This window comes from Herpailurus yagouaroundi, unplaced genomic scaffold (genome assembly GCF_014898765.1).
Source record: "Herpailurus yagouaroundi ecotype Mexico unplaced genomic scaffold, PumYag 428, whole genome shotgun sequence".
Lineage (NCBI taxonomy): Eukaryota > Metazoa > Chordata > Mammalia > Carnivora > Felidae > Herpailurus > Herpailurus yagouaroundi.
Genome location: NW_024412645.1, coordinates 959,010 through 972,007, shown reverse-complemented (window position 1 = coordinate 972,007; position 12,998 = coordinate 959,010). Strand labels below are relative to the sequence as shown.

Here is a 12,998-nt window from a genome sequence, read left to right as displayed (position 1 = left end):
TATTCTACTTTCAGAATATTTTAGCACTCTTTAGCTCAACCTCAGGTAAAATCTGAATTAATGAGATTTTATAGAATCTATATTAACAAGGATTTACTGACTGCATGAAAACAAAAGCAAAAGTCTCATTTTGAAAACTTTTCTGGGGGCGCCTGGGTGGCTCAGTTGGTTAAGTGTATGACTTTGGCTCAGGTCATGATCCTTGCAGTTCATGAGTTCGAGCCCCACATCAAGCTCTCTGCTGTCAGTTCAGAGCACCCTTTGGATACTCTGTTCCTCTCTCTCTGCTCCTCCCCCACTTGAACTCTCTCCCTCTCAAATAAACAAACTTAAAAAAAAAAAATGAAAACTTTTTCTGATAACAAAGGAAGGGTAGATACAATTATTCCATTTGCATGTGAGGACTCTGGCTTAGTGAGTGGCAGAGCTGAGCATCAGACTAGGTCTTCTGGCTCCAGATTCTTCCTTTCACGGTGTTATCCTAGAAATCCACAGTCCTCAGTTAAGATCTGTCCAATCTGAAGATGTTTGCTTTAACACAATATTTTATGCAATTACATTGGTTTGAATTGAAATTGGCAGATCCTCATCATTCATTCATATGCATTCATCAGACATTTACTTTGTGTCAAGAACTGTGCTTGTGGCCCTAGGAGGTGTCTGACTTAGAGTGAAAGATAGAAAGTTCAGTGAATAATTCAACCTCTGTGTCAGTAGTTATCTTTAATAGAGGTGGGTACCAATTTGGGAAAACCCAAACCTTTTTCTGGTGCAAATTCCTGATTTTTTTTTTTTTTTTCATTTCTTTAAGAGTTTGGGCAATATTTAACTTAAAAAAAAAAAAAAGGTCTAAAACAGTTATGTTAACATTTCCAGTTCTGAAAAACACTGCTGAAGAATGTCTTTTTTTTTTTTTTAATGTTTTTTATTTTTGAGAGAGAGTGTGAGCAGGGGAGGTACAAAGAGAGAGAAAGAGAGAGAGAATCTGAAGTGGGCTCCATGCTGACAGCAGAGAGCATGATGCGGGGCTCAAATTCATGAACCAAGAGATCATGACCTGAGCCCAAGTTGGACACTCAACCAACTGAGCCACCCAGAATATCTGGAGCCCCAAGAATATCTTGTTCTTTTAGGATACTGATTTCTACAACTTCAGTTGGCTAAACTGAGTCATATTGAGCTGTATAGTTCTAAGTACTCCTTGCCATCAGGTCCATCAACCCACACACATTTATGAGGTGTCCTTGAGGTGCCTGCCCCTGTGCTGAGTAAGGCACCTGGAAGCTGTGTCTGGGCTCAAGGAGACAGACATACGAACAGATCACTGAGGTACTATTAAGCACATTGGCTTGGGAGTTGGGAAGCTTTGCCTCTGACTGGCTCTGTGACCATGATTAAATGATTTAACTAATCTAAGTTTTAATCTAACATCCCAGGCAATGCTAACAATGGTATAGTGGTGTTTACCTCAAAGGCAGGGTATAAAGATTATATGAGGTAATTCATGTAAATGGCACTGAGTGTTAGCTGATATTATTCATGGTGATAACATATATAACATGACTCCTAATTTTAATACTTTCATGGAAAATCGGATTTTGCCTGGATCAAACTAAGTGTGTCACATTCTGGATTTTCTCATACACGGTTCTGATGTTTTACCTACTATACCTTCAAAGAATGATAATCATTCATAAAGGGAAGTTGTGACTTATTCATTCAGCAAATTAAACAAGTAGCTGATTACATAGCTCTGTGGGGAATATAAAGAAGCAGTACACCTTCAGTGTACTCCGTCAGACCTTACAGGGAGGGGAAATTAACATTTCTTAAGCACTTAACTGTGTTGGCACTGTGCTAGTCCCTTATTGTTGCATCTCTTTAATTCTTATAAACTATCCTATGAGGAAGGAAATAGCCCCTTTTACATATATGAGTAAAACAAAGGCTCAGAGAGAAAATAACATGTAAAGTTACAGAGTAAGTGGCAGAGCTGAGATTTGAACCCAAAGCCATCAAATTCCTCTGCCATGTGTGTTTTTAAGGACAAAAGTCCTTAAAAAGTTAAAGAACATTTTAAGACAGTAAAGGATGACAAAAGGCAGCTCTTGGGTGACCCTTAAAAGCTTGTGCCAGGGATTGTCCAAATCTTGCTTCATCCTTTCTTAGGAAACCTGATAAGCTTTAAGAAAAAGCATTGAAGTTTAAAACAAAACAAAACAAAAAACCCTTTCGATTCAAAAATAGCAGAAGAAAATCTGAAGAAGTAGGAACAACTGACCCCAGAATCCCCATTTAGATATGAAGGGCACAAGGACTCCAAGGCCTTTCTTCCTGCCTCAGTCCCAACCCTTGTTGTCTTGCCACTCCTATATGTGCCCTGGGCTCCAGCCATTGAACTCAGCACAATAAATTGTCCACTTGTCCTATGTGCTGTGTGTTTCGCCCTCCCCACCATGCCCTGCCTGCCGTCACGCACTCTGTACATATTTTTATCAGCACTCAGCGCTGTGCTGATAGTAAGCTAAGCGCTGTGCTGAAGGTAAGGTTGCCTTGTTGGTTTATTTGTCTGTGTCTCCCTAGATAAATCCTTTATCTCTGTATCCTGAATGCTTGGCAAATAAGCTGTTTAATAAATCTTTGAAGGTAAGAGAGGGGTTGGTTGAACAGATAGGGAGGTTAAAGGGTGCCATAGAAAAGAACCAGTGCATCCCCAAAGAAAAGAGGCCAGTCTTTTCAACTTCCTCTGTCCTTTGAGACTTTAAAGGCCATTCATGCCCTTGGTCCTATATTTGAGGGCCAGGCCTCTGGGACCTACCTAAACTCCATTTTAGACTCTAAAATGTTAGAGCCTGGTTTCTATGTGTTCCAAGTTCCAATCAGCTTACTCAGATTTCTTCCCACTCCAAACTTCTGTGAGTGTGATATAGGCATTCTCAGAATGCATGTCTCGCCTCTGCCTACATATGGTCCAACAGCATCCTAATGAGCAGCAGAGACAGGCTCAGGCAAGCTACAGTTCCTGGAAGAAAGCTTCTGTATGAACAAGCATGTGCCCACAGGAACAAGAACTCTGCTGGGTACCCACTTGGATCATGCCAATTATTTATCACCCAAATTTGTAATCTTCATAACTAGGATTAACATTCTTAGATGCCTTGGTACACCCTGGTCCAGGAACTCTTAGAGTTTTAAGGGGTAGAGAAGGCAGATTTTGAATACCTACAGTTCTCTAGAACGTGAGAATTCTTGAATACAAGAATGTTACGAAGAGATTTCTTCATGAGGTCGAGTTCCCCATTGTTTCCTGCAGGGACATGCAACTTTTCCATTCTCTCCCTTGCTCAGTTCCTGTGAGGTAGGCCAGGCCAGCTCTGGGAAGGTAATAGGAGTGAGGCTGGGTCAATCAATTTCAGCTACCAGGTTCTGCATTCCTAAGGGATCATCACGTATTGCAAATCTGCTTTAGTTCCAGCACCATATGGTGCCACTCTGGACATCTCAACTTTAGGAATGTTTTTTAAAACTAGGTATGAATTTGTTTCTTTAATGATCAGCTCTGTCTTGGATGGAGCACATGCTGGTCTGAGATCTCAGCAGACTTGTCCCCCAACCAAAGATTTATCTGACCTTCATAGTGCCTGTGGACTGTAGCTGGGGTGGGTGTATATTCTGAAGGACAGGCCCTGTGATCACTGTCCCTCCCAAACTCTGTGCTGTGCCATATTGCTTTGTACTTTTGGTAGAGTTCTTCCCCTTTAGAGAGCTGGGTTTCCAAACTCTTCATCAAAGAATCACCTGGAGTGGAAAGTAGGGACCCTTATTTGAAAATAAGATTCTTATTTGAAAAACAGATTCTTGGGCACTATCCAGATCCAAATCCTACTTAAATCACTGAGGAGGTCTAGGAACCAGATTTCTGGGAGGGTGCCTTGTTTAGGAAAAACAGGCAAGTTTGATGGAGCCCCTTATTAAGAATTCTTATAATTATCCATGTGTCTTCGTTAGCTCCTATTCTAGATTCCAGAGCCTCAACTTGGCCTTGCTCTTCTTTGTGACCCCCCTCCACACACACAGTTGGTAGCCCCAAGCATCAAATGTAGTTGGTATTGGAGATCTGTGGATTGAACGCATAAATGCATGAGTGATGAGTTTGCTTCACACTCCAAAGAACAGTTGCAGCATTGCACAATGAATTTGATCGAAACAAAGACCAGGTATTTAATTTTGTAAAGCTGCATATTAAAGGGTAGCATGTCAGAATGAAAAGAGCACTGACGTTGTGTTGGAAAGTCTGAATTTGGCACTCTGTGATGGCCTGGCCTTGTGCAAGTCCTCTAACCTCCCTGGCCTGATGACCTCATCTGTGAAATGGAGTGTAAAATAGTAAAAGCTATTACCTCAGCAGAGTGGTAATAGATGTGAATATGTTTGAAAAGCTGATTCAGATCAGGAGTGAAGAATGGTCAAAGTAGGGACAGGGGCATAGAACCAGCCACAACAAGGTTGCTATGTAGTCAGGTTGAAGTTCTTGGTTCCTATAGGGACCAGGAGAAAGTTTGAGTAAGATGGCAGCTCAGGCATGCTAAGGGCCTGCCTTCCTTTTACTCTGTCCACTTCCTGAGCCAACCAGGACCCTTTGTCCTCTGAGCCACTGTCCCATTCCTGGGCCCATGAAGCTGTGGCCACATTCTGTTGTTCTGCAGGTGTTTAGTGGACAGTCCCCAGGGAAGGCTGCTCATCTCTGCCATGTCGCCTTGGTATGGTGAAGTTCCTGTACAGGAGGGTAGAAAGGAGGTGTGGAGAGGTCTCTGGGGATAGGTGTGTGACTCTGGGGCCCAGGATGTATTTATTGCAAAGAGAGGTTTATGAGCAGCTGGCCTGGGAGTTGACCAAAACCAATCACACATGCCTGCACTCACTCACTCAGCAAATATTTGAGTGCCTACTAGGAAGAGGCTTTAGAGCCTGAGTAGTGACCATGTGGTCAGTCTACTAAGAATTAACATGAGAGTGATATAGTCTGCTTGGAGTTGGAATGTGCAGCCCTATCCCAATGCTTGACCTGCTGCAGGCCTGCCACTGCCTACACACTGAGCTGTCTGTCCTGTTAACTGTCTCCTGACCATTCCCACTCCAACACCTACCTTGGTCCTGACTGTCCCCTCAAGCCTTATATCCCTAAGGAATAGGAGCCATGCCGAGCCTTGTTGGGTTCAGGGAGCAGAGAGGTAATGGACCAGGGTAAGAGGTGTCTATATACATCTCCCCAGTAGCAACAGCCTACCTTGCTGGGCCCTCTGGGTCACTGTGTTATCTCATAGGGTCACCTTCACAGCCCTTTGTAGGAGGCATGACACCCTCACTTTTCAGGTGAAAACAGAGATTGTAGCCTTCAAGGTATCTACCCAGAGTGGTGTAGTCAGGACTTGAACTCAGAACTTTTCAGGATTGGAGGAAACTAGAAGATTGGAAAGTGTTCATTTTTTTTTTTTTTTTTTTTAATGTACTGTTGGTCTTTTGTCTCATTTCAAAATTAATACATGTAAAAATGTCAGTTTTGTAAATGTGGGGGACTTAGAAAGTATAAATCAATACCTCTAAGCTCCCACCAATGCAGATAGTCACTATTAACAGTTTGGTATGTTTTTCCACACTTTAAAAGACATTTTATAATAATATCATTATTGTAACAAATGTAATATTACACATACATTTTACAATTTCTTTAAAAAAAATTTTTTTTAATGTTTATTTTTGAAGTGGGGGGAGAGGCAGAGAGAGAGAGAGGGAGACACAATCTGAAGCAGGCTCCAGGCTCTGAGCTATCAGCACAGAGCCCAACATGGGGCTTGAACCCATGAACCGTGGTCAGACATTTAACCAACTGACCCACCCAGGCAACCCCAATTTTTTAAATGTTACTATAAAGGTAATACCTATTTGTCATAAAACATTAAATCAGAATAAGGGGGCACCTGGGTGGCGCAGTCGGTTAAGCGTCCGACTTCAGCCAGGTCACGATCTCGCGGTCCGTGAGTTCGAGCCCCGCGTCGGGCTCTGGGCTGATGGCTCGGAGCCTGGAGCCTGTTTCCGATTCTGTGTCTCCCTCTCTCTCTGCCCCTCCCCTGTTCATGCTCTGTCTCTCTCTGTCCCAAAAATAAATAAAAAACGTTGAAAAAAAATTTTTTTTAAAAAATCAGAATAAGAATATGAAACTCGAAAGTTCCCCAGCCCCTGATCCGAGAAATAATTGTCAATAGTTTAGTTTGTGCCTTTTAGGCATTTTCTTTGCATATATTTGTGTGTATGTGTGTGTGTATTCATTTATGTATTTTGTTTTTACCCAAATAAGTTCAGGCACATACTCTTTTGCAACCTAACATGTTTCTAAAAATACCTTTTATTATGGAAGTTTATAAGGACACAAAAATAAGCTAATGGAATAAATCGCCATTCATCATCCAGCTCCAACAACCATCACCTTCCCTGTTCATCTTTTCTCTCCATTTTCACTTCTCCTCCTGGAGTATTTTAAAGCCAATCCCAAATATCATTCCATCATAAATACTTAAGTGTGGATTTCTAGCAGATGAATATTTTCTAAATTATGCAATACCATCATACTCAATAAAATTAATAATAATTCCTTAATACCACTAATATCCAGCCTAAATCTAATTTTTCACAGTCATCTCACAAATGTCTTTTTACAGTTGGTTTGTTTGAACCTGGTTCCAGTGAGATCCACACAGTTCCAGTGGCAGATATGTCTCAAGTTTCAATCTAGAATTCCACGCCCCACTTATGCTATTTATTTTTTGGAGAACTTGGATTATTTGCCCTATGAAAGGTCCCACATTCTGGATTTGCTGATTGCATCCTCCTGGAGTTGTTAAACACATGCATCTATGCCCCATATTTTCTGTAAGTGGGTAATTTATTTTAGAGATATGATTAGAGTCTATGTATTAAGAGTGCTTCGTTGTTGGTGATATGTACTTCCTATTGCATCACAGCAGGAGACTATCATTAAGATTGATCAGTGAACCTGACTTTATGATTGTCTTTCTACTTCTGTATACATAGTTCTTAATTTTAAAAGGTAAATATATTTTAAAGAAACTCACACCTGTCAGGTACTTGAGCTGGAACGACATGTGAAGGCCATAACATGGCCCTCAGAAGCACGCTCCATCCTAAGAAGGAGAGAACACTTGTATATGGAGAGAAAGAACCACTGGGTCAGGGGGAAGGACTTGGAGCTGAGGCCAGTGAGGCATTGGTGCTGCCAGCAGCCAGCTGCCCTTCTGGGACATTATGTAAAATGATGTAACTATGTGAAAAAGTGGTGGTGAGCTGGTTTCCTCTCCCTGCTCAAGTCACTGAGCTGCTATTGTGAGGAGGGTGCTTGTGAGTCTAGAGTTCTAAGTTGGTGGTGTGTAGGAAGGCTTCTTGGTCTGAGAAGACTGGCTTTTTGGTGTTTACATCTCTTTGAACTTTGGAAGCTGGAATCAGAACAGTCTTCTGGTACTCCAGTGGTGAGTCCCAGACTTGTGGTGGGGCTGCCTGCTTTGGAGAGAGTGGATGAGATGACCTGGGATGGCAGTCTTAGAGCTGGAAGGAAACAACTAGGAGACAGTGTAGTCCAGTGCCTCAGTTTACAGATGAAAAAACTGGCCACAGAGGAGAAAGGAGGTTCCCAAAACACCTAGCAAGCTGGAGGCTCAACTGAAGTCAGCATCCAAGCTGCTGGTTTTCTGGCTATGATTACCAGCCAGCATCTCCTACTTAGAATTTCTAGGGTGGTGAGGGTGGCTGATCCAGGCTCTTGACAGATTCTTAATCTATACCCAGAATTTCTGGGTATGGTTGGTGTTGGTTTTGTCCTTCTTTGTGTTCAGCTTCTGGCAGGTTCTCTTATTTGGAGGCAGTGTTGAACAATAGTGTCTTTCTCCTAGCATTTGTTGGCCAGCTTAATCTATGGTGGTACAATGGTTTGAATACAGACTGGGTGTCATGAGTCCCGGTCTTAGCTCCATATTCATCAGTTAGAGGACAGGTCTTGGGGTGCAGTTTCCTAAAGAGATTGGACCAGATCAAGTTTGCCCAACACATTGTATGTGCCAGATGATCTCAGTATGTGGATAAACAGCTTTTCTATCATTATGTTTGTAGTTATCTTTCACTTATGGTAACTAATACTGGTTTTCCATGTACAGCAGTGACATAAATCTCTTCTTTAAATGTATTGAGTCTAGGGGCGCCTGGGTGGCTCAGTCAGTTGAGCGTCCGACTTCGGCCCAGGTCATGATCTCGCGGTCCATGGGTTCGAGCCCCGCATCAGGCTCTGTGCTGACAGCTTGGAGCCCGGAGCCTGTTTCAGATTCTGTGTCTCCCTCTCTCTCTGACCCTCCCATTCATGCTCTGTCTCTCTCTGTCTCAAAAATAAATAAACATTAAAAAAAAATTTTTTAATGTATTGAGTCTAAAGAGTTGATAGATTTAGACCAAATAAAGTAGATAGTATTTTTAAAAAATTCTTTTTAAACGTTTATTTGGACAGAGAGAGACAGCATGAGCATGGGAGGGGCAGAGAAAGGAGGAGACACAGAATCTGAAGCAGGCTCCAGGCTCTGAGCTGTCAGCACAGAGCCCAACACAGGGCTCGAACCCACAAACCACGAGATCATGACCTGAGCCCAAGTCGGACGCTTAACCGACTGAGCCACCCAGGCACCCCAAAGTAGATAGTATTTTAACCCGATAGAAGGCAGAATGCAAAAGATTTTCAAAGACATTGGGCTGAATGGCCTTTCTGATTCTTCTTAGCTTCCTAACCTTTCACAGTTACACTTATATTCTGGCATATACCAGTCACAACTTTTCTGGCCTAACCCGATTCACCCGCCAATATAGTTGCAGTCTAAAGTTAAAGGACAGCCTGTGCACATTCAGTTTTATCGAGCACATATTTGTTACCTGGATTGGTTATCCTGGGAGAATGTAGGGTCATGTGGGAAAGGTTGTCAGTTCCTCTGGAGAACCATCTGGAAGGAGGATGCTGTGTATTTGTGCAGTGTATTTGTGTGGTACATTCTAGTCCATGTTCATGAAAGTATCTGAGTCATTGTTCTCTGGGTGGTGCCCCATGAGTGTCATCCTCTGTAGCCTCTGCAAAGTCTGTTTAGGGGTCCAGTCATAATCTGAACTTCAGAACTGAGAAACAGTGGAGGTATTGCTATGGAATCTAGGGAGAGTGGGCTGTAGAAATGGGCAATCAAGGACTCTCTGTCTTTCAGGATTTTCCTGGGGAGAATCTTCACTCCGTTTCTGACAGCCAAAGATGGCAAGCAAGGGGCCCTCGGCCTCTGCATCCCCTGAGAACTCCAGTGCAGGGGGGCCCAGTGGTAGCAGCAATGGTGCTGGTGAGAGTGGAGGGCAGGACAGCACCTTCGAGTGCAACATCTGCCTGGACACAGCCAAGGACGCCGTCATCAGCCTGTGTGGCCACCTCTTCTGGTCAGTATCCCTGTCACCACCCCAGAAGACACACTGCTAAGTTTTGAAAGCCTGTGGCCCTGGGCAGCTTTGGAACAAGGGTTTCCCACCCACTTTGGATCTCCTGATACAATCAGGCCCAAGAAGCAGGAGGCCTGGGTTCTTATGCCAGTTCTGTTGCTGATGAGTTGAGTGGCCTTGGGCAAATCATGTCCCAACTCTGGACTCTGTACCCCCACCTCTGAAATGAAAACACTCACCAGTTAGTGAGCAGTTACTATGTGCCACTTGCTGTGCTGAGCAAAGAAGCAGTATGTACAGTGGTTATGAGCAAGGACAGTAGAACCAGACTTCCTTGTTCTGAATCCTGACTCTGCTACTTTCCTACTGGATGACCTTGGGCAAGATGCTTACACATGCTCTGTCTCATTTTACAGGGTTGTTTGTGAGCATCAAATGACTCTAAATACATAAAAAGCTTAGAAGAACATGAGGCACACAGTAAATACTATGTATTAGTGTTGATCCTAATAGATGATCCTAATAATTGTTGCTATATTTTACATGTATCAAAATGAAGTGGCAGGGTTAGTTTCATTCTGGCCTCCATCGTTATAGAAGCCCCTCCTGGCTCTGAGATTCTGGGTAGATATTGAGATTTTATTCTTCTCTCTTGATTTTGAACTTGACCTGGAAGAGTGAATTGGAGTAACTGGAGGGGTAAGAATGACAGATAAGGCAAAGAATATGTGCCCTCCAATGCAGGCATTTTCTAGGGATGGACATATGCACTCTTAGATGTGAGACCTTGAGACCCCGAGGCTGCTGTATACCTCAAATAGCACCCTGGATGGGAGGCTGAGAAGTGTTAGGAAACAAGAGTGGTTAAGGGAGGGTTGGGCCAGATTATCAAACCCAGATTTGATTGAGGACATAAAGCTGTGGGATATTTTTGAGCAGGGAAGTGGTGTGAAGAAAGGGACGTTTAAGCAGTATTTAAGGGAGTTTAAGTTGGCAGCAGTGACAAAGATAAATTTATTGGTGAATAAATAGAATGGGGCAGATTTTGTTCTGGTAGCTCTTGCCCTAATCATTAAGTTTTATGCAGAAACTATTGTCTCCTAGAAATTGGATATTCTCTGGGGAATCATATAACCAGGACTTGAAATGAGTGTCATAATTAAGAACTAAATGAAGGTACCATTGGAAAGAACACAGACTCTAAAATGAAACAGATGCTTCCAATTAGAGTGGTTTGTCCCTGAACAAATCTACCAGCCTCTCTGTACTTCAGTTTTCTCTGAATGAATGAATGCCTCTCTGGCAATGAAGAGATAATTATACTTTGTCATAGGTTAATATGACCCTCCAGTAATATTAATAAATGAAAAGCTTGTCAGCCACAGCCTGGCACACAATAGTTGCTTAATAAATGGAAGTGATCACCATCTTTGTTATAATTCTGAACTTTCCCCTAAAGGAAAGTTACTTTCACTTCTCCCCCACAGCCTTTAAGGGAAGTTGCTAGGGGAGATCTGCCATGATTTGAGGTGCCTTGGGCTCAGTTTGGAATGGTACTGCAAGGTTAATGTGGGAGTCAGATGTCAGATGTGTCTGTTATATCCAGTGAGATTGCATATCTGGATTGTGAGGCTAAACTGGTTCAGGAACTGGGAAAGGAATTATCCTCTGAGTCCAAATTTTACTCGGCTAGAGGAGTCATGTTTTATGAGGGACAGAAACCATGTCCACATTTTCCACTCTCCTGGCTCATAGGTGTACAGTGGATATTTGTTAGTTGGATGAATGAATCAAGAGAGAAAAAGTGAAAAATCTGGAGTTAGAGTAACTTTTCCTTCAATTCTGTAAATGTCTTGTTTTGCACCTAGTGCTGGGTGATAGAATAGTCAGGAGGCTTACTTTTTAGTCCTGGTGCCATAGGTAAGTCATTTCATGTTTCTGAGTTTGGTTTCCTCATTTGAAAAATGAGAGACTGGGCAGCAATTCATTGTAGTGCAGCTCATATAAGCTGAAGGTAGCCCTTTCTGCCAAGCAGCATCCCCATGCTTTTTATTACTTAAAGATGTTTTTATAGTAGATTTGAATTTATAAGCTACCTCCTGCCAGCAGAGCACTCAGGGTTGAGGACAGCCTGAGGATTTTGTTAAACCAGATTTAGAGTCACACATTGTGAGACTTAGGTATGCATGTATATATGAGAATGCCTCCATGAATTTTTTTCTGTATAAAGGGTCTTTAGCTTTTATTGGATTCCTTCAGATTCCACAACCTCTCAAAGGTTGACTTGTAGAGAAGCTGAGTCTGGGATGGTCTGGGACCTGGAGGTCCTTCACAAGTAGGATCCCAAGGGTAGAGACTGGGGTCTTGTCTGTATTGCCTCATTTTTCCTGTGATTTTAGCCCAATCTTTTCTAATTTCTGATACTAGTGATTCCCCACAGACACTCGGTGGGATTGCAGTACTCCACAGTTCCACCTTGTGTCCCAGTTTTAAACTCCTCCCACCCTAGTGTCTCTGCTAATGAAAGCATTTTTTCTCTCTTTACCCCCATTCTCTTTCTCCTTGATGACTGGTGCCCTGGGGACTCTGGCAGTTGGCCATGTTTACATCAGGTAAGATGCATTTCATTTTACTTTGTCTTTCATCAGCTATGGTTGCACAAGACACCCCTAGTCTCAGGAGACTACCGTCAGAAGGTGCAATCTCCCCTGTTTGTGGGTTCATTTGCTTGCTTTAGCCCCAACCCTCTTTATACATCTGCCTACCAATGAAGGGGTCAGTGGAGTACCTGGGATGGTCCTGACTGTACCGATGGCCTTTGTGGCCTTGGCAGGCCACCACCTCTCTGATTCACAATTTTCCATCTGTAGATTGGGTTGGATTTGATAGTATGTTAGGTGTTTATTTTTGAGATTTGGCCTCTACAAAAAGTATTTCCTACATATCAACTATGAAAATGTTAAAAAGAGGGAAATTTTTTTGGTCTCAACAGAGAGCTTTTGTGAGAGGGGAGAAAATCTGTTTTCCTAGCTTCAGATGATTATGAAAACCAGTTAGTAAGTATTCACCAAGACCCAGCCACATGCTTGGTGAGGCAGAGCAGGGCCTGGCATTTACAACTGGCTGTGGATGATTACTGTGTGCTGACTGTCCCCATGGTTGTTGGCAGAACCCCATAGTAGTAGGTGGCTTGGGAACATTGGGGGAGGACAGAAGTTCCAGACCTCTAGAGCCTCAGAATTCAGGTAGGAGGAAGGAGCAGGAGAAACAAGAGAGGGATTCCCACTATGTTCGGAGCTGTGCATTCTGACTCCAGAGGAACCTGGTAGAACATGTCTTCTGTAAATTTATAAAGAGCACATAACACATAAGTTTTGAAGCTTTCAACAGTAAGATAAAGGAAGTGGGATATAAAATCACTAAATGCTTTCTCCTTGGCCCCAAAATCTTAGATTCACATTTATATAATAAACTTT

At 42.7% G+C, this 12,998-nt stretch overlaps 1 protein-coding gene across 2 annotated transcripts in view; it reads left to right on the top strand.

Moving 5' to 3' along the window:
* Nucleotides 1-12,998, top strand: part of RNF185 (ring finger protein 185) — a 38,278-nt gene that overhangs the window by 15,309 nt on the left and 9,971 nt on the right. Inside the window, exons 2-3 of one of the 2 annotated variants that reach the window (XM_040464060.1) lie at nucleotides 9,286-9,522; nucleotides 12,116-12,134. In XM_040464060.1, coding sequence (XP_040319994.1) covers nucleotides 9,347-9,522; nucleotides 12,116-12,134 — 195 coding nt within the window. In that variant the 5' untranslated portion in view covers nucleotides 9,286-9,346. The remainder of the gene's footprint in view (nucleotides 1-9,285; nucleotides 9,523-12,115; nucleotides 12,135-12,998) is intronic. The other variant, XM_040464059.1, reaches the window with a different exon arrangement.